General features: G+C 41.3%; 1 protein-coding gene across 3 annotated transcripts in view; it reads right to left on the bottom strand.

Moving 5' to 3' along the window:
* The window catches only part of RAPGEF6 (Rap guanine nucleotide exchange factor 6), a 118,298-nt gene that overhangs the window by 12,646 nt on the left and 84,407 nt on the right, over positions 1–21,245 (bottom strand). For 2 of the 3 annotated variants that reach the window (XM_031047344.2, XM_034066638.1), the window contains exons 18-26: positions 18,847–19,087; positions 16,724–17,107; positions 14,490–14,701; positions 13,313–13,436; positions 11,105–11,128; positions 7,720–7,940; positions 5,191–5,382; positions 4,369–4,503; positions 2,859–2,972 (exon numbers count right to left, since the gene is read on the bottom strand). In XM_031047344.2, coding sequence (XP_030903204.2) covers positions 2,859–2,972; positions 4,369–4,503; positions 5,191–5,382; positions 7,720–7,940; positions 11,105–11,128; positions 13,313–13,436; positions 14,490–14,701; positions 16,724–17,107; positions 18,847–19,087 — 1,647 coding nt within the window. The remainder of the gene's footprint in view (positions 1–2,858; positions 2,973–4,368; positions 4,504–5,190; positions 5,383–7,719; positions 7,941–11,104; positions 11,129–13,312; positions 13,437–14,489; positions 14,702–16,723; positions 17,108–18,846; positions 19,088–21,245) is intronic. The other variant, XM_034066639.1, reaches the window with a different exon arrangement.

Here is a 21,245-nt window from a genome sequence, read left to right as displayed (position 1 = left end):
GCTTAGCCTTACCCTCAAATAACATCTTTCAAACACAAATAATGTTATAGCCCCATATATCCATCACCTCCTCCTCCTAATACTTGGAGTGAACATAAGAGACTACTACAATGGGGACTTCCATGGGTTCTGGCTACATACGCCCTGTAGAAATTTCTGCTGGTATAACTGAAGTCATTCCAAATGGGACACCTGCCTCCAGACCACTTCAGAAGAAGCCCTTAGTATGGAAAACTTGCCTGAATCACCTTTTTATGACCTCAGAGAATCAGGGAAAGAATTGAAATGAACAGAACTCAGCAAAGGCAACAAGTTGTGGTTTGTTCCCCTTCATCTGAGGACAAAACATCTTGGATTAATGAAGTTCCCAGTGAGTTTCTCTATAGCAAATCCACTGCAGGTCAGGAAATACATCCCTGCCTTCACTAGGAGCAAGCTGTATATGATTTGCCTTACATTATATTCATAGAACTACAAAATTAGAACCTTTATTTGAAAATACTGGATTATCAACTGCTTCATGTATAGGAACATGAGCATCTGCTAATGAATCTTTACAGGAGACCACATTAATACACTGCTGACACAGCACTAAGATAAGCATTTTTTTCCCCAAATCCCTGCTGATTTCTCACTTCTTTTCTACCTTCATGTGCCTTTGAGCTGGACTGGCATATATTAAGAGTTATGGTCAACAGTTCAATGTCCGGCTGGAGACCAGTAACGAGTGGTGTCCCTCAGGGATCGGTGTTGGGACCGGTCTTGTTTAGTATCTTTGTCAGTGACATGGACAGTGGGATTGAGTGTGCCCTCAGCAAGTTTGCCGATGACACCAAGCTGTGTGGTTCTGTTGATACGCTAGAGGGAAGGAATGCCATCCAGAGGGACCTTGACACACCTGTGAGGTGGGCTGATGCCAACCTCATGAAGTTTAACCATGCCAAGTGCAAGGTCCTACACCTGGGTCGGAGCAATCCCAGGCACAGCTACAGGTTGGGCAAAAAGGAAATTCATGGTAGTCCTGCAGAGAAGGACTTGGGGGTTTTGATCAATGAGAAAATGAACATGAGCTGGCTTCAGTGTGCGCTTACAGCCCAGAAAGCCAACTGTATTTGGGGCTGTATCAAAAGGAGCGTGACCAGCAGGTCAAAGGAGGTGATCCTGCCCCTCTACTCTGCTCTCCTGAGACCTCACTTGGAGTATTGTGTGCAGTTCTGGTGTCCTCAACATAAAAAGGACACGGAACTGTTAGAACAAGTCCAGAGGAGGCCACGAGGATGATCAGGGGACTGGAGCACCTCCCATATGAAGACAGGCTGAGAAAGTTGGGGCTGTTCAGCCTGGAGAAGAGAAGGCTGCGTGGAGACCTCAGAGCAGCCTTCCAGTATCTGAAGGGGGCCTACAGGGATGCTGGTGGGGGACTACTCATTAGGGACTGTAGTGACAGGACAAGGGGTAATGGGTTGAAACTTAAACAGCAGAGGTTTAGACTCGATATAAGGAAGAAATTCTTTTCTGTTAGGGTGGTGAGGTACTGGAATGGGTTGCCCAGGGAGGTTGTGAATGCTCCATCCCTGGCAGTGTTCAAGACCAGGTTGGACAAAGCCTTGGGTGATATGGTTTAGTGTGAGGTGTCCCTGCCCATGGCAGGGGGGTTGGAACCAGATGATCTTAAGTTCCTTTCCAACCCTAACTATTCTATGATTCTATATTTACATCAGTAAGGTGAAAATGTGAAATGACCAGGCAGCCTAAGAGCCATGGCAGCAATACACAAACTGAATAGAGCAGATTGATGCCATTCAGTACATGAAAAATACAGAGATCTCATAATATGGCACCTGGAGCCACTGGCATACATGCCACCGAGCATACAGCTCATCATTCGAGAGATTCCACAGTTTAAGCTTAAATATTGCTGTAAGATTTTAAGAGCAAATATGAGCATTTAGTATCAGTATTATCTTAATTTTAAGATACTCTTCATCAGGAACTTACAAAAGGGCTCTTCATGAAAGAGATTAACACTATCTGAAAGCTGGGTTGCTAAAGAACAGCACATGTATATGAAGTGACTAAATGCAGTCCTTGCTGGGCCAAAAAGGCCAGCAGAAGATGTGACCAATGCAAATACACACCAACACTGGAAGTGAGCATTTGATTTACATCATATGAAGGACTATCTAGAGTCTAATTCAGAGAATGATACAGAACTTACTGTTTCATTGGCATGTGCAAACACTAAGTAACAGAACTGTCACTGCACCTGTTCCTTGATCTTCTAAACCACTTTATTGTCTTCACTGCACTGTAAGGGTGATTAACTATAAATAACTGACACAAATATCTGAAAGGGAAGCACATTGAACAGCTTAAACATGTAAATAAATAACTGAAATAACTGGGATAAAGTCAGGACATCTGACACAACATGGACATCACAGTCTTCCTTCTAGAAATACATCATATAGTCTTCCTTCTCCTTCTACTCTTCACACATAGGCAGTAAGATGTCCACAGATTGCTGTTGCTATAGATACTTGCTATGCTGAGAGCATCACTGTCTTTGTCCTTTTGGTTTTCACTCCTTTCTGAGGCTCCAGCGTGCTCTGCTTCCCTTTTTGCAGTAAAAGCTGTTCTTTCCCTGAAGATGATTCTTTCCCTAAGTCTTCTAAACTGGGATCCCTCCGTTTTTCTGTGCTCATGCTCAGCTTCTGCCTTTCCATGCTCAGCTTCTGCCTTTCCATGCTCAGCTTCTGCCTTTTCACGCTCAGCTTCTCTTTCTCCCTTTTCACTCATGTCTGAACTGTCTCTTGCTTTCACAATCATCCAAATTCTCTTTTGCAAATAAGCCCCACCTATTCCGTAGCTGCGTTGTCCACTGTTCTTGTTGCTGGCTTCACTGGCGAGTGACGAGGAAGAGCCAGAGAGGTTCATCTGACTGCTGTTATCCAACCTTTGGATGTTACCAACTACAATAAAGTACACACAGGCACACCTCGATAAGTGAGAAGTAACAGCAAAAACAATATCCTGATTTTAAACCCTTTTTTCTTCAATCCTATTTGCATATCACTTGGGCATAGATCAAAAGAAAATGAAATATGAGATTAAGTGGAACGTATTTGTGCCTAAATCGTGTCTTTCAGCTGTCTGTGAAGCACCTAATTTTAGTTCAATGAAGTGTTAGCACTACACATACAACAGGGTACAGATCACCTCAAATTACATCAGTGCTAAAAATATATTGAAAGCAAGTTGAATTAATGAAATAATCCCAAAGAAACAAAACATTATTTTCAAAGACCCAGATGAAAGTTAACAAAAATAACATATCCATAAGCAATGCTCAAAAATCTCAGTGGAACTGAGATCTGGCAGAACCAAGTAATTAAGCTTTTTATACATATGCTGTGCTTAAGTAAAATAAGTGGCATTCTCCTAAAGGAAACAGTATCTTGTGAAGGCAGAAGTGGACGGAGCAGCATGATCTCCCACTGAAAAGGGTGAGAAGGTGCAGTAAGCCACCATGCCGTGCCATGCCAGTCCTGTGGCTTTGGGCTGTCAGTGAGGCAAAGCAGCACAGAAGAGACGGAGAAATGCCTTACACCGTTCAGCACTGACCACATGGGCTGACTACAAAGTGGTGTTAACAGATTTCAACTGAATTCCCATCCAAGGTTGCTAATGATGAAGTGATGCAGGTCTTTTAAGACGAAGACATCAAAAATAAAGGGGTTTTCAGGGCATCATGATAAACAGGGATGTATACAAAGCCCTGTGCACAAGAACAAGAAGTATGAGTAACGACTCGAGGATTAGAGGGAAGACATCTCTTCTGGAGAACTACGAAACCATGTTCTCTCCAGTTGCACCTACCCATCTGATATTCCAGGTACCTAAAGCAACACCGTAAGGTGTCTCAGCAGCCTCTGTTTCTGTGCAATACTTGCCTTCAAGAAATGCCCAGGTCTATGAATCCCATTCATTTAAGTGGCCACCTAAATCTTAGCTGATACGCTGAAACTTAAGAACTACTGGGAGTTCTGTAAGAAGCACTTAAGCAATTGCTAACAAAACTTTTCTTCTTTTTAAATACTGGTTAACTTTAAGGCCAAAACATACAAACACAATGAAAATGTATTTCTATTCGTAGAAAGACATGATTCTAATCCTGATTACGAATAGTCAAGATTATTCTAAATCTTCTAATACGAAGACTACTCTAAACTACTATTTATTTCTCTTACATATCCTTAGCAATAAACACTCCTGCCATGACCCACCCTGGTTTTAGTGCAACACAAGCAGGAGTTCCTGAGACTAATGCTGACAAGCGCACAGTGAACATTCACCCAGCACACGTACCTTTGCGTGGAGAGCCCTGAGGAGAAGCAGGAGGGCTGGAGTGCAAAGAAGATGCCATGGACATTGTGTCATCTGTTTGTTTCTTATTACTTACTTCCTCAGACAAGCTTAATGACTTCTGTGGGGAACCTGTGCCTATGAAAACAACAGAATCATTGGTGCGTACTATTCTTCTGTATGCTGCAACAGATCATTTCCTGAAGCTGTTTTAATGGATACTGATGCTCAATGTATCATAGAATCATTTCATATCATTTACTGACTGCAACTAACTGTTTACATTACCCACAGTTGTAGCTTTCAAATAATACAACAGTTACACAAACAGGTCAAAAGTATTTCAATATATAATACTGCTCTGCAACTAGTAAATTCAGAGACAGAAAAACCTGATGCTCACTAGGAGCATTAACTAATTAAATAGGAGCATCAACAAATACTACATGTTGCTCCACTGGACAATAAAGTGTTATAATGCTGCTCCAGAGGTTAAAACATTAAATCTCTGTAATTTGTTTCAATAATTTCACCTAAATAAATTACACTTCATTTTGTCATGAAAGCAAACAAGCAATGCTGTTCTGCTTTGACTGTGCGAGGTCCCTTCAGAATCATAGAATAGTTAGGGTTGGAAAGGACCTTAAAATCATCTAGTTCCAACCCCCCTGCCATGGGCAGGGACACCTCACACTAAACCATGGCACCCAAGGTTTCATAAGACTTAACATGGTACATCTGACCTGTTCAAGAGAGAGGTGTTAAGACAGCCCCATCCTCTTTAGTTAGTGAGCCTATCCAGACAGGTGAACTGAAGATACTCACTGAATGTGACATGTTCCTTCGTCAGTCCCTTTTTCCTACTGGGGTATAAATTCACAGTTGGAACCTGAAGAACTTGACTCATCCTGTTCTGTTGAGGCTGATGGGCTTTAGTGGTTTGGCCAATTGACCTCATGGGTACCGGAGACATTTCAGAGGATTTCCCTCCTCTTCTCTCACTTAAGTTCTTTGTCACTGTGTAACAGAGAAATTGCATGTAAGAATCTCTGCACTTTGAACTTCAGGATTATTACAGTCATTCTGAGTACAACCACCCAGACAAAGCAACCACAGTATGAAGCAAATAAAGCATAGCCAAAACCATTTCTATTCCAAACACACCTATTTCACCATCTCAGTCATTCTGTGATCTCAAATCGTTCTATGATCTTGTTACACTTAAGAGGCTGCTACATGAAATAGCATCAAAAAACATAAACTCTTTGAAGTGTCATAGAGACACTTTATCAAAACCCAAAAAATATGATTTATCTCTACCATAGGTCCATATTTTAGATGTTTGCACATAAGATGCAAAAGTCTTACAACATCTCCTTCAAGCTTACGTCATGCCACTGAAGGGAGAAGGAATGGTTGTTCTGCAAGCGGCATCAAAGCTTTCACTAGGTGGCACAATTGATTTACAACACAGCACTGATGCAGTTCCTACTTTAATCACACAGCAATTAACAAACTCTGAAGGTAACACCATCTGAATTCTCCTTAAATTCCCTTGGAAAAGTCTGGATTGCAGCATCACTCCTGCTCACTCCTTCTGCAAGCAAGGCCAGGAGAATCATACTGCTGAGATAAGAGACTGGGGAGCTCTTCTCTTCTGGAGGCATGCAAAAAACCCCATCAGCACAAAACCAATCTGTTGGGTTTTTGTTTTTCCCAGGTTTTAAAGATAGGCATGTCAATAACATGCATTTATTTGTATATTTGCTTAACCTTCATTTGCCTTTTCCGAAGGTTAAGACAAAAAAGGACTAGATTTACTTAACTGCATGGAATAAGAACACTCAGTATTTATTCCCTGTTTTTACTTGCCAAATATCCATGGCTAGCACTGTGCAAACAAGGTTTTCAGTGATTTATTTAGAACAATTGAAAACCAACCTCGTCGTGTCTATGTTTGTCTCCTGGGCATAGTATGGCCACTGTTATGTTTGCACATAGATCATCTACCAAGAGCTCATCCTGACACACTTTAATTTATTGTTTCAGTGGGGGTGTAAAGCATAAAACCCACAATAGTGTTACTTCTGAGCAGAAACATTCTGTGCTACAGCATATCTGGCTGAACACAGCACAAGCACATCCAATGCCAAGGCATGATGCTGCGCATCTTCCAGTTCAAAGGGAGCCTGAGATTTCTGTGTGGCTACACAGAATTTAACAGTTCAAAAAGGGAATCAATATGGTCATTTCAACCATTCCTGCATCAGTGCTATTTAACCGGAAATGTTAAAAACCAATTGCATAAAAAGGCACCTGGGGGAATAATAAGGATTTGCATTCTTAATAGTGAATAACAGAAAGGACTTAAAATTTTATTTTCAAAATGTCATCTCCTATTCATGCTTTTAACTTCCCATGTCAGAGACAAAACAGTGTTGGAGAACAAACTAAAAAGCCCTAAAATGCTGTGTTTGGACAGCAGACAAGCATGAAACATTATCCCGATTAGCACGGTTTCTACTCTTCTATTGTGAAACAAAGCAACCTTTCAAGCGAGTGAAAATTTCTATGGATCAAAATGAAATGAGATTACCATTTCTCATTTCTAAATGTGAATGTACAGAGCTGCGTAGGCCAGCAGGTCAGTAACAGTTTCTTTACTTAGGCAGTTGCACAGGAGTTCGAGTTATGGAAACTCCTGCTGCAGCTCTCAGTTTTTGACTGTCAAGTCATGTCAATCCCATCAGCCAATATTGACCCAACTTCTCCTTCTCAACAATCTTCATTTATTCTAAGTTGTAATCCATTGCAGTTTCTATATTGATTTTGTCTCTTTTCATTTTCTTGCCGTTCCTACGGTAAACGTTACTTTTATCCTTCCTAATTCTCTACAAGGACAACAGGGCAAGAATAGAGCTAATGTACTATTGAATTTCCTTCCAGCCTGATGAGAAGACACACAGTTTAAGAACTAAAGGTCAAAACACAAAACATCACTGAAGTTTTCTGACTTCACCCAAGATCTGAAGACAAATGCCAGCTTGTTGAAACTGTCAGCACATGAATTGACAAACAAGCACTTATTGGAGGGCTTTTTCTTGGGAGGGAGAAGAGAAAGTTCTTAAATGAATATTTCTAAGGAAGGAACAAGTATTTTTTTATATAATCTCATAGATCACAGACTCACATAATAGTTTGGGTTGAAGGGACCTTAAAGCTCATCCGGTCCCAACCCCTGCCATGGGCAAGGACCCCTTCCACTTGAGCAGCTTGCTCCAAGCCCCTGTGTCCAACCTGGCCTTGAACACTGTCAGGGATGGGGCAGCCACCGTTCCAGGTCACTGTACTTACGTGTGCTATAAGCAGGCTCACACTGAAGTGACAAGATCTGGATCTTTTCCTCGTCTGTCTCCACGTTCAGGTTGGACAGGTACTGCTTCACCTTCCTGGCCATCTGGGCATCCTCATACAGCTTCTTGGCATTCAGGAGCGAGCTGCGACGAGCACGTTTTTTGTGAGCACCTCCCTGTACATCCAACATGTTCGAGTTTGTGCTGCCCTGGCTCAGAGACCTACAAGAGACAGGAGCAAAGCAGTCAACTTTCAGTTCTCAACAGCCGCGAAGAGCTACAGTAGCATACGCCAAAGCAGATTAATGCCAATAATCTTCAGTTAGGGCTAGTGCATGCTGATGCAAATGAGTTAAAAAGATGAACAGCATTAAAACAACACTTGTCTTAAAATACTCTAGGAAACTGAGAGCAGCAATTTGAGTCTAGAAAGAGAGTGTGGGACTAGGAAGAATGAGGCACAACGCTGCATACAGGAGCCATGTAACTCTTGCTTGGCAAGACCCACCTATGTCAACTGCAGATGGCAAGAGTGGACAAACCTGATAACTGTGTTGGTTTAAGGAATTTGGTACCCACTGTATGCATCAGCTTACAAGAGAAACCTCTGGCAATTAGTTGAGTACAAGAGTGACTCCTGTAATCCTCTTAGGAAACTGAGCTTCTGACAGTGTTTAAATAAGAGGGAAAATGTGTTAATTGTGCCAAGTACATTTTATTAAACACTTAACTTCTTTCTGCAGCTCAGTAAGAACATTCACAGAAGAGCAGCTCATTAATAAAATGTATCCTAACAAAGGTCAGGAAGACAGTGATAATACAGGTATGTTCTGACTTGCATCTATTGAAATGAGGCTCCCAGTATTCCTGCTTATAAGCTGCCAATTCTATCAGCAACTGAAACAAAAAGAAATAATCCCCTAACTGTCAGCATCCATCACTCTCCCTGACAGTCATTCCTATTCACACTGAAAGAGTGACCAAACAACTGATCTTGGTATACTTCAAACATACCCATCACCTCCACTTCAACTGTCAAAGTTCTTTTGCCACACCAGTCCAATGAATTTTTTAGTCACTGGAGATCACTATGTGTGTTATGTTGTCCTGGTTTGAGCAGTGGCAGTCATTTTTTCTCCTTCTTGGTAGCTGGTGCAGTGCTGTGTTTTGACTTCTGGGCTGAGAACAGTTGCTGACAGCAAGTATGTTTTGAGTTACTGCTCGGGTGTTTGGTTTGTTCAAGGCCTTTTTCTGAGCTCATGCTCTGCAGGGAGGAGGGGAGGCCGGGAGGAAGGAGAGACAGGACACCTGACCCAGGCTAGCCAAAGAGGTATTCCATACCATAGCACGTCATACCCAGGAGGTAACCGGGAGAGACCCGAAAGGGCTGGAAGCTCTGGGGGGATGGAGGAGGTATCCGTCGGTGCTTGGTCGGGCAGGGTGGGGTGAGCTATGGGTCGGTGGCTGGTGAGGTGTTGTATTCTCTTCACTTGTTATTTGCTTTATCATTATTATTTGTAGTAGTAGTAGCAGGAGTGATTTGTGTTGCCTTGGCTATTAAACTGTGCTTATCTCAACCCATGGGGGCTACATTCTTTGGATTCTCCTTCCTAACTCTCCGGGAGTTGGGGAAGTGAGGGGGGGAGTGAGTGAACGAGCTGTGTGTGGACTTGGTTTAAACCACGACATATGTGTAAATTCTAATGGAAAGGGTCAAAGTTGTTCAATGTTGGCTGTTTGTGGGGCTTTTTTAAACATTTGGAGGAATAACTTCATTTTAAAAGGGTAAATTCTCTGTTTATCAAGATCCTGGATGTACTCAGAGAATCGCGAGTGGCAGAATAAAACATCTCCAGCACAATAACCAAGAGAGTCAGAATGAAACATGTTGTTAGAGGAAGTCTATGGAATCAAGCACAGTGAGCTTAGAAATAAGAGATGGTGGGGAACAGCTGACTGCAGGATTTCCAAAGATGAGAAATAAATCAATCCTGGAATACTTTCAAAGATGATCAATCAATTCAAGAGCAAACATAAACCTAAAACTGGCAGAAATTTATAGCTTAATTACAGAGAGATTCTATTACAGGCAAAGAGCAGCAAAAGGCATGACAGACTGTTCACACTTATTCAAACCAAAGGGTATTCCTACCTCCTCCAGGTAAGAACAAAGCTAATAACTATTATATGATGAAACAATATACTACATCATGTTTATTTTTAATGGTATAAATATTTTATTGCTTACATACACACTGCTTTTCTTTTAAGTCTGGACTTGCCTTTTAAAGGCAATTTAATCCAATTTCCTTTAAAAATTACTTTTCCCTTTCATATTCCCTTGTGCTCCCAGTAATCCCAATGGCTAGAAACTACTCCAGTTGGGTCTAAGGCATTCCCCCCAGGTGCTGTACACCATGAGTGGGTGATTACTGACTACCCAACTGATTTCACATCAGGGACCTGTACCCAAACCTGGGTTCCTTTAGCACAAATTCTGGCACTGTCCCCATCACTGCTGGAGGGGTAAATTTGTTCTCTGCACACAAGTGCCTGAACGCTCATAGATAACAAACTGAATTGCCACGCTGGGTATCCCTGAGAGTGGCAAAGTGATGGCAGGGAGGGCAAAGCACCAGGAACATCCCTGACTCCATCCTATAGGCACAATGTCAACATACTAATACACAGCTGGCTTTAAAACAGATACCCCAGTATAAAAAGAAGTAGAATTCCAAAGTGCAAAGGCACATAGGCTCAGGTACACAGGTAACAGTTTTATGGTCAAAAAGACACATAAGAACACTTAAATATGGCTACATGTCTTCCTAAAATCACTGTTTTATGTCTGTCAGGAATTTCATATCTCAGCACTCTCATTTGTAGTCATTTCATTATTTAATCCTTGCACAATCAAGACTCCCAGGGAAGTCAAGGAGGGTACAGTTTAAATATATACTAAAAAGATATGCTTTGAAGCTTGAACTTAAATTTCAGGGGGGAAATCATCATATCGTTATCACAATTCATAACGTCCTCATAGTTTAAAATCCAAAATGGCTTAAACCATTCTGTTACACGTTAAAAAGCAAGCTATTTATTTCCCAAAATAGATTGCCTACCAATATAACTGCACAGCAGGGGTTTTTATATGCATAAAGCCAAAACTCAAATAACTTATCCAATACATAAAAGCAACTCAGAATTCTTATAGCTGCAGTATAACGTTGACTGTAACCTCTTATTCCTGGTTTCCAAAATACATGTATTGCAGGGTTAATAAAATGCATGCTGTATTTCAGATGCATGCACTAAGGAGGAGGATGCAGTATGTTAAGAGTTGCATAATCTTTATTTATCTTAGTTGCATTCATCTCTACACTTACCCCAAACTTCTCCACCTCTTCTTCCTGTAAGCAAGAGCCATATACATTGAAGCATGTGTTTGAACAGAAAAGCACAGGAAAAAAATAAAACAGTTGAGAGTCAGGAAGAAAGATGTAGACAGGAAAGAACAGAAAAGAAAGAGTTTCTATACGGCAAAATTGTTCTCAAACAAGAACACGATGTTGGAATGGAATGCAAGGGCAGGACTTGCACAAACACTTCAACATGGAAGAACATCTATCAGTTTTCTGTTTCAAGTTTAACCTATGAATTTACAAACCAAGCTCCCAGTAAGTTTCCTTGTTAAGGATTTCCCCTAAGTCAAATTCAGTTTGGAGGGAGCGAGCCAAAACGGTCCAACTTATTCAAAGTGAAGGAAGTGTGCTTCAATTAATTTGCTCTTTGCATTAGGACTGCAGTAAGCAAATGAGAAACCATCAGTATTCAAGTTTATGATGCTGTTTTCCCTTGATTGCTTGCTGGAAAACAAGCTAGTCACCAAATACATGCTGAAAATGTAGATGCTCTATATTAATCGGTAATGAACTCGCCAGCAATTCTCATGTTGCCACTAACAAACATCTTTTCTTGTTAATTTTTAATCTTCAAAAGCATTTATTGGTGCTTCAGAACACAAACTGATAGATCAAACACCAGAGGCAATGAAAATGAATATAAATGATGTTGAAAATATGGATTTATTTTCTTTTAATCTTTGGCACTATCTCTGATATTAGATGCCTGAGCATTTTATGTCAGTGTGCATCCTTTAAATGATGGTCATTAAAATGTGTTGTGTAATCGTGAGAAAAACACACTAAAGCTAACTATTTACTATTAAACTCATTTAATGATCAGACTTCATTAAGTGTTAGAAAGTGTATGGGGCATCAGGGAGATTTATTTATAGACTGATTTCATCTGTGAATGGGAAAGATTCTGAAAAGCAATCCTAACTGACCAGTAAGTAGCTGTATGACTTTACATTACAGAGAGAATTTGCCAATTCAAATCCAACTGTATGAAGGTGAATCTCCACTGTGAAACAGATCCCTCGTCAAACAACATTAACAAGGGATCTGTTATCTTTGTCTCAAAACTCAACTGGACCCATTTTAAACAAAATGACTTTGTTTCCTGACAGTCAGCCTTGCAAACATGATTCACCATCACCTGTGAATCCTGACCTCTGGAAGGCCACAGGGAGCCAAATCTCAATGCTCTTATATATGCCACGTACCCTTGCATATGGTATTTCCTTCCACTGCACTGATGTAACTGACTTCATAAATCCAAGAGGATTACAACTCGGAGGTGACCTATCGACTGGAATTTAGTTAGGGCTTGTACAAAGCTCATTTTTTGGTATGTCATTTTTTTTTCAAGTACCTAGTGATTCAGCAGAGGACATCACCTTGTCACAAACTCCCCTCCCCAACTGCATCCCGAAGGACTTTTGTCTGGCCCATTAGTGCAAGACGCAAACTACAGTGCAAGGCACCACTACCTTCCTTAGCAGGGATCTGCAGACATCAGGACTTGCATGGACACAAGAGTCCCTGATCCTTTTAAAGAGATGCAGGGCATTAATTAGCTCCACTGAATATAAACTGGAGCTTATGAGCGTCAGATTAGAAGCTGTGGTGATTTTACTCTCCAGTTTGCCAACAGGGAGCCTGATGATATTATGCATCAGGAGAAAAAACAAACCCCAAGAAAAAATAAACCAAGCAAACCCCCTCCACTGCTTGCAGCCTGAACATATCACACATTATGTAGGCGGGGCAAGCTGTGCTTAGAACAAATAAAAAAACTTTGTTTGGGTTTCATATGTTACCAGTGGGGTTTTGAAGCAGCGTTTCAGATGTATACATGGCTGATTTAGGTGCTTTTTATACCTATCAGATACAGATGTTATATCCCCCTAATATTAAACCTTTCCCAAAAATCTACTGACACGTTTAGCAAAAATGCGAATCATTAAACTGAAAACCTACTCTTCTTATTAAAGACAGAGAATTGGTTCAGTGGTTATTAAAAGCAGGTCTTGGAAGCATCAATTGTATTGCCATAATTTGATCAAGATTGTGGCTCTGATGTAAATGCCAATGGGAAGTTACACCATGAAACACAAAGGCACTGATGAGCACACAGCCCCAGGTCCCCACCCAGCCCAGACACCTTCAATCCTACTGTAAAGTGCACACCTTTGTCTGAACATCACAGCCGGATCCATGTTTGCCGAGGTCATTCGGACAACTTGGCGAATTTCCTTGGCAATCATTCTGAGCTTCTCAAAATTCACCAGGCCATCCACTTTGGAATCATTTCCTAATTAATGGAAACAAACACATAAGGAAAGAAAGGAAAAAAAAAAAACAATGAGTCAGAAATACTTTCTAACAGGTAATGTGTTTCTAGTCACTCACAGTATCTCCTCCCTGACCCTCCATCACCAAAACTGCCTTAATGGCAAAACAGAAATGATCATTAGGTCCACTCTAGTATTGGTTTTGTTAATCTATTTCTAAAGTAACAAGCATTAGGGAAAAAGGAGTACGTGAGTTATGCTCAAATTCACTGGCATAGATGATTAAATAATATATAGAATCCCAGACTGGTTTGTGTTGGAAGGGACCTTAAAGCTCATCCAGTTCCCAGCCCCTGCCATGGGCAAGGGCACCTTCCACTGGAGCAGCTTGCTCCAAGCCCTGTCCAGCCTGGCCTTGAACACTGCCAGGGATGGGGCAGCCACAGCTTCTCTGGGCACCCTGTGCCAGCGCCTCAGCACCCTCACAGGGAAGAGCTTCTGCCTAATAGAACTAACATCCAACAGCATTCACATTCTGAAGTAAGTCCAAACAGGTCTGAAACACCACAACCAAGAATTGGGCATATTTGGAAATGCTTAAACTTAACCAATCGTGAACAGAACCTTGTGTAAAAGGAACAAAATAGAAATGTTTAAACAAAACCCATTGAAAATGCTGAAAGCAGGAGTAGGAGGTGTTAGATCATTGTAGCTGCCTGAAAGCCACAACATGGAATGAAACCCTAGAAACGCTGCAGCAAGTTCTTGTAAGAGGAGTATACTTGAAGTTGTGTAAGTACCAGTTAGCATTCACCTACTGTTCCACCTAAACCTTTGGACACCTGATGAAGATTAAGCATTGCTTTTAAAATATTAAAGATATACTTTTAATTTTTAATTTCTGTCTAGGAACAGCCTCTTCCATTATTCATGCACAGTTCTATTTTGTTTTACTCCTACAAAGGACACATCAAAAGCATCCTACTGGTGGCAGCTTCTTTTAAGCATCTGTTGAATCAGGGCTAAAGCATATTCAGTGCTCAGTTTGTTATTTCTCTTGTGTCTGACATTACCTTCATGCAGAAAGGTGATATCCTTCTTGACAACAGGAAAAAGTGGAATAATTGGAGGCTGCATGCTCTGGCTGCTGAGGATGTTGCGGTATTTTGCCATGTTTCGAGATGGATCAAAGAGATCTTGCAGGTCTCGTAGGTGCTTTTCATACTTGCTTGGTAACTTCTCCCAAGTGCCTCTGAGACGTGCTACTGGTGCTAGATTTAACCCACTGGAAGGCAGATTTGTTTCATTATTAGCTGTTAGTGGAATCATTACCTTTCAAAAGGAAGTAAAGGGCTTGGGGTTTGTTTTAAGGATTAAAAATAGCTTTTCACAAGGCTAACTGTAAGGCTGGGTGAAAGCCAGGCTGCAAGCTGATCACAATAAACCTCTGCTGTTCACTCTTGTGAGCAAGAGAAAGAGAACTGTAAAAACCATGACTGCTTCTTATTCACAAGGTACCAATTTTTAGTTAGCCTGCCAAAACAATCCCTCCGTAACACAGGGCTGGTGCCCGTTCCATTTAAGCACCACTTCTCTCCTGTAAAAACGTTTACCACAATAAGGACAAAAGGGGGGAGAATTAATGAGGTGAATACACAGCTACAGTGGCAAGTGAGAACAATGCACAGCTTATCCCAAGCAAAAGTGGCAGGACTGCAGAGGACCATGTTTGGAGCATTTGTATATGGCCACCAACAGACTAAGAATCAGAAGCAGCAGCAATGCTAAAACTTGTCATTGTGCTCTCATTAAGTATCACCAGACTTAGTTGGATGTGATACAGCAAATTAAAATGAAGGAAATGGATCCATCCTCCCCATTAGAATTTGTCACCAAGTTTGCTCATGAAATTCTGCAATGATCACCTTGCAGCTGAATTGGAAAGTATCATTTCCTAGCATTCAATGTAAGTCCAGAATTACACAATTGACAAATCTGCTATTCTAAGACTCTGAAAACTTCAGAAACTTACGGTGCATTTGCTTTATTCTTTTATAGAGATTTCTCCCTATGTTATTGTCAAATCACAAACAAAGCCTTCTCTCACATGAAAAATCAAGCATATGCCACCACACAGCCCCCCTCTTTTCCATGCTACATTAGGACGGTTATCTTTCTACTTCATGAAACATATGGCACCATATTGATATGCAAGGCAAGGCAAGAAAGAGAACCCCCGTGGCATACGCTAACAAAAACACACTCCTCTGGAAACCAGGGCAAGACAAAACCTAATTTATTGACTTCTTATTTTGACCAAAGACCACTTCAGTCACGGCCTGATCAGAGGTAACTGAGAAGCAGGAAGAGTCACTTCTCCACCCACAATAAATGGCGAGGAATTAGGGAGCAGAATATAGAAATTAGATTTGCTATCCACATGTGTATTCACCATGTAACGAGCAGCCCCAGCCCCAACGGCTGCCCAGTGCCCCTTAAGGAGATTCATTCATTATTTAATGTATGACTAAACAGAAGGCAACAGCATTCAAGAAGCTGGCTAGACATGGAAGAAAACAGTTAAAACTGGTGTTTTCAAAGATGCTGGGATACAGCAAGAATCCAAATCTTTGTCTGATGAATCACGGCACCTTTATTTTTCTTTCTTAAAACCTGGGTATAAGATAATTGCAAAGAAAGCAAATGCTGAACTCATGCTGTTAAAGTAGCAGCATCCAGTATAAAACAGAAGAGAGAGTCTGAGTGTCCAAATGAAGAGGGGAAAAAATAGATAAGGGAGCAGATGACAGAAAAGAATTGAAAGGAAAATGTAACTAAAACCAGAGTGATTTGAGGAAGTCCTTAAAATGAAAGGAAGAAATAAAGTAATCTCATAATCACAGGTACGAGTCGGTGCACACTGACATGGCAACAGCAACCGAGAAAAGAAGGGAAATGGGGTGCCAGAATGGAAATGACAGCAGTGCTCAGGCGGGTTTCTGAAGTTATCAATCAAACACTGCTCTTGTCCAACTCTTCTCCTTCCCTGCTAGGTAATGCTTAAAATAGAGACAGTCACATCAAGCATCAAGAAACACTGTATTTCTGAGGAGGAGGAAGGAAAAGATGGCCGTGACAATGCACCTCTTTGTGCAGCCTGGTTTCTGAAAAGCTTGGTAATTCCCCTCCAACCACCCCGTGCCATGAGTGATCTGTTCAGCATAAACCTATTTCTTTCCTTTCCAGTTAGATTATCAGAATTGCCTCTGACAGCACAAACCAGATCTGACAAATGGAAGCATTTTACCTTATAACTGCAAACATGGAATTGAAGTTCTTGCATTCTCGGCAATGGAGGGCAATTTTAATGAAATGCTTAATAATCTTCATCCTCTTGAGCTGGTTGGGCTCTGCTAGAATTTCCATGGCAACCCAGAAGGTCTCCTGATTGATGACATCCTCAAACTGTTTCAGGTGAGCATTTCCTGTCTTGGAGTCCAGCTTATAAAGGTCATCGATGTATTCTGTAGGCTCAATATTGCGGAAGAGTTCAAAGTCTCTCATGGAGAGCTGAGTGGCGACCTCAATGGTGCTCAGCTGTAGGAGGGAAATCTGGCTTTCTCTTAGCAGCTCTTGAGCATCCTCATCTGAGCATAAGGTCTCTGTCTCCATATTGTTTTTAAGATAATACCTAGAGAATAATTGAGTTACAATAAAACGTTAGAAATGTGCTTCAGAGGGTTTGTGAACACAAAGGCACTGAACTACACCACTCAAAGTGGGCATCACTGACACCATGGGAGTGTTTATGTGAGAGTATTTGTGCGTTACTGTTGACAACACTGTGAAAGAGAAAGACAGATACAAGAAGGGACAGCATAACCTTGTACTTTAGCATCAGGTATCAACATTACTGGCGTAAAAAAACATTTCCAAAGTTGGTTTTATCTACCTTTTTGCTAGCATCTTCTGTTTCATTCTCCATAATACGCTGTATCTTTCACCCTTGGAAAAAGCTCAGTTACTCTGCCATTTGCAAATTCAGCAGTGAAGTAACATTTTAAATACACATAAGTCCTGAGAAATCTCTTGTTAATGTATTTCACTATTTCCCACACAAATTTAGTGTGATTTCTTACATAAATAGTGTGACACATTACTATTTACATGAAGCACATAGTATTGAGGAAATGAAAATATATCTGGAAAATTCATTTCCATGGTCCCAAGCAGATCACTTTCAGATACACCAAAGTTTCTTCCTCATAAATCCCCTCTGTTGCCTAGCAAAGACAACTAAAGAATTTTTTACTTAATAAACTTTCTTCTGGTATGGACCAGGTCATCAGATAAAACCGAAGCACTTAACATGCAAGAAACATTCATAACAGTTTACATAGAAATGGAAGAATTTATCTCAGGTTAGCATCAGTTCACTGCAACATGACATCACTGAGAAAGTAATTGTATGTTTTAATCCTAAAGTACATGTGGAAAGTGTCAGAAAAGATGTAAGTTTCCCCTTTTTCAGTGTAAGCCACTATATATGTTATCCCAAACTGCTATATTGAGTTGTCATCGAGCAGCTGCTGTAGATGTGGGGAGGAAGTTTTGGGCTCACCAACACTGGACACACTTAAGATTCAACTGGACAGTGCGCTGGGACATAGATTCTACGTTATGCTTTGCGCACAAAGATTGGACCGGATGATCCCTGAGGTGCCTTCTAATTTGGTGTTCTATGATCCCTCCCTGAATGGGATGGGATCTTAGAATCACAGAATCATAGAATAGTTAGGGTTGGAAAGGAACTTAAGATCATCTAATTCCAACCCCCCTGCCATGGGCAGGGACACCTCACACTAAACCATATCACCCAAGGCTTCATCCAACCTGGCCTTGAACACTGCCAGGGATGGAGCATTCACAGCCTCCCTGGGCAACCCATTCCAGTACCTCACCACCCTCACAGTAAAGAATTTATTCCTTATATCCAATCTAAACTTCCCCTGTTTAAGTTTGAACCCATTACCCCTTGTCCTGTCACTACAGTCCCTAATGAAGAGTCCCTCCCCAGCATCCTTATATTCCCCCTTCAGATACTGGAAGGCTGCTCTGAGGTCTCCACGCAGCCTTCTCTTCTCCAGGCTGAACAGCCCCAACTTTCTCAGCCTGTCTCCATACAGGAGGTGCTCCAGCCCCTGATCATCCTCGTGGCCTCCTCTGGACTTGTTCTAACAGTTCCATGTCCTTTTTATGTTGAGGACACCAGAACTGCACACAATGCTCCAGGTAAGGTCTCAGGAGAGCAGAGTAGAGGGGCAGGATCACCTCCTTCGACCTGCTGGTCAGGCTGAAACATCTTACAGATGTTTCAATCCTAAAAAGCACATGAATCCAAACTGAAGTTAAAACAAGGTGCATTTTTACCGTCCATTGAGTTGAATCCTGTCGGCCAACTTGGAGAACTGATCGGGGAGCCTCCGCTGCTTGATGACCCCCTCGGGGCTGACTGACACTTCACAGAGGGAGTAGGTCTCTGGGGCACCCGTCAAGTTGAATTCGTGGACGGCGTGACTCACCACCTCTTTTGCTGTAGTGTCTTTGCTGATGATAATGTAACAACTCTGCTGATCTGCTTTGAAAACCCTGATTACCTGATCAGGAATATCTGAAATAACAGAGTAACACCTTTAATGTGCGAAGTTACTTTTCCCTTGAAAAGAAACGAGGTCATTTAGTGCTTCTTTTGATAGCCAGAAAACAAAAAAAAAAAAACCCAGCTAGCGGGGGATAAAAAGCCATGCTGGCCTTGATAAATATGCATTAAAATGTACAGCTTCGAGAAGCAAACAAGAGGATTCTGTTCCTCCCTGCATTTCCACAGCTTTATGATCCCATGACCACAATCGAAGTATAAGACTCCTAGATACACTGCTAAGCTGCACACTGCCCTTCTCAGCATATCTCAGAATCGTTGGCAGCATCCTTTATTCCTTCTTTGGCTCTTCTGTCTTTCTGAGACACGTGCCAGGGCACCCTTCCCGGGAAAGGGAAGCCATGGAGCATGCACGGATGGGCTGCGGGCAGGAGGCTGGGAAGAGCAAAGGAGATTTGGTTGTTCCCATAACTAGCTGCAAACTTTTACACTCACTATCTCACCCTGAAGGAACTAAGCTGCTGCCAGCAGCTAATTCTTTGGCTAGTGTATTTATTTATAGCACATTTCATGTATTATAAATGCATTAGAGAGCAGCTTTCTCCGAGGCAGCCTACAGCAGGAAATAAATATCTGAAGAAACACACGTTTCATCTACAGCTCGAGGACTGGAAATCATTCGCTCCATTACAGAAGATTTGATTTTCATAATAAAACTGATGGGGAAATCAAGTCAAGGGGCAGAGTGTGCACTGATTTAAAAGTTAGGGAAGCAGTTTCCTACCCTCCCTAAACTCTGCAGATTAAAACCTCACCAGTTCTCTGCAGACCTGAGAAGGTGGGAGGCTCAGCCTTCTCCAGAGCTTGATGCTATTCAAAAACCAGGCTGGATGTGCCATTAACTCCTAGAATAGCAATTCTAAGTGAGAGAAGTGAGGGGCTGTTATTACAGCAACAGCCTCCAAAAGAGTTTCCACCCACTGAAAAAAGAAAGTCTCAGCATCACTTGTAGCTAACCTGGAAGATGGGACGAAAAAGGCTGCTTAAAAACCCCAATCTGGTTGAAAACAAATTCTACTGACAATTTCATTCTTATGACTATCCCATTCCCAGAACAGTCTCATTAACAGCTGGGGACTAGCTGAAATTGAAAAGTTCTATGCAAACATGAACAGAGGCAACAGAAGACAGAAATAAGTATTATGTACTTATTTGGGGGTGAAAGTAGTGAAAATGATATACTGAATAACTGGAAATGCTGCCCTCCTAAAAATCGTAATAAGTCAAGAGAAGAGGCCAACATCTGTACCTTGGTATCAACATACCTAACCATCAGAACACACTCAAGGTAGAAAACCAAAAACTGAAGTGTAATTTGGGGGGGAAAAAGGGAAAAAACACAAAACCCAACCAAAACTGAGTGTAACTTCTGACAGCTGATGGAAATTTCTATTATGAACACATCTGTCTTTGCTTTTAAGCAGATGAACTATATATATACATATATATATAATAATTTTCTTCTGCATTATACAGCTTGCATTGTCAATACGAAACACATTTCAAGTTTGCATGCACATGGTTTTAGTTACAGAGTCCAACAGAACAGACACGATCTCAAACTACAGCATCATCTAAAGTCTCAGTTTCGTAAAAGGGACATAAGCAACTTCATTCCTCAAAGCAAGGTCACAGAGAAGCAAAGGGAACTGCCAAAGGTCATCAGCGTGTTGGTGGCAGAAATGGGAATAAAATGCAGGTCTCAGCCTCAGCACAGCACCATGCCTGGAAAGAAAACCTACAGGTTTCTTTTATTTGAGGGAAGATTATGGAGAAAAGGACTATCTTAATGCCCTAATAGTAATAACATTATCAACACAACGTATGAAAGTGTTAAGTTTAACAGGCAAGCCATGCAGTATTAAGGTCTACAGGATGCTGTACATCAGGATACTTACAGTAAAACCCAACAGCTGCGGGCAGGAGAAAAGAAAACACCACATCAGCACCAAATCAAGATCTAGATGTTTACAGAACTGATAAAGTGTATGTAGTGCACTGTCACAAGTACTTTGGTTTGCTCTTCTATTCAAAAGTGACAGCATATTTGTTATAGTAAACATATAGTAAACGTAAAGGATTAGTTATCAATATCTGATACTCTGCAGTA

Source organism: Melopsittacus undulatus, chromosome 10 (assembly GCF_012275295.1).
Source record: "Melopsittacus undulatus isolate bMelUnd1 chromosome 10, bMelUnd1.mat.Z, whole genome shotgun sequence".
NCBI classification, from domain to species: domain Eukaryota; kingdom Metazoa; phylum Chordata; class Aves; order Psittaciformes; family Psittaculidae; genus Melopsittacus; species Melopsittacus undulatus.
This window is presented reverse-complemented; position numbering and strand designations above follow the sequence as displayed.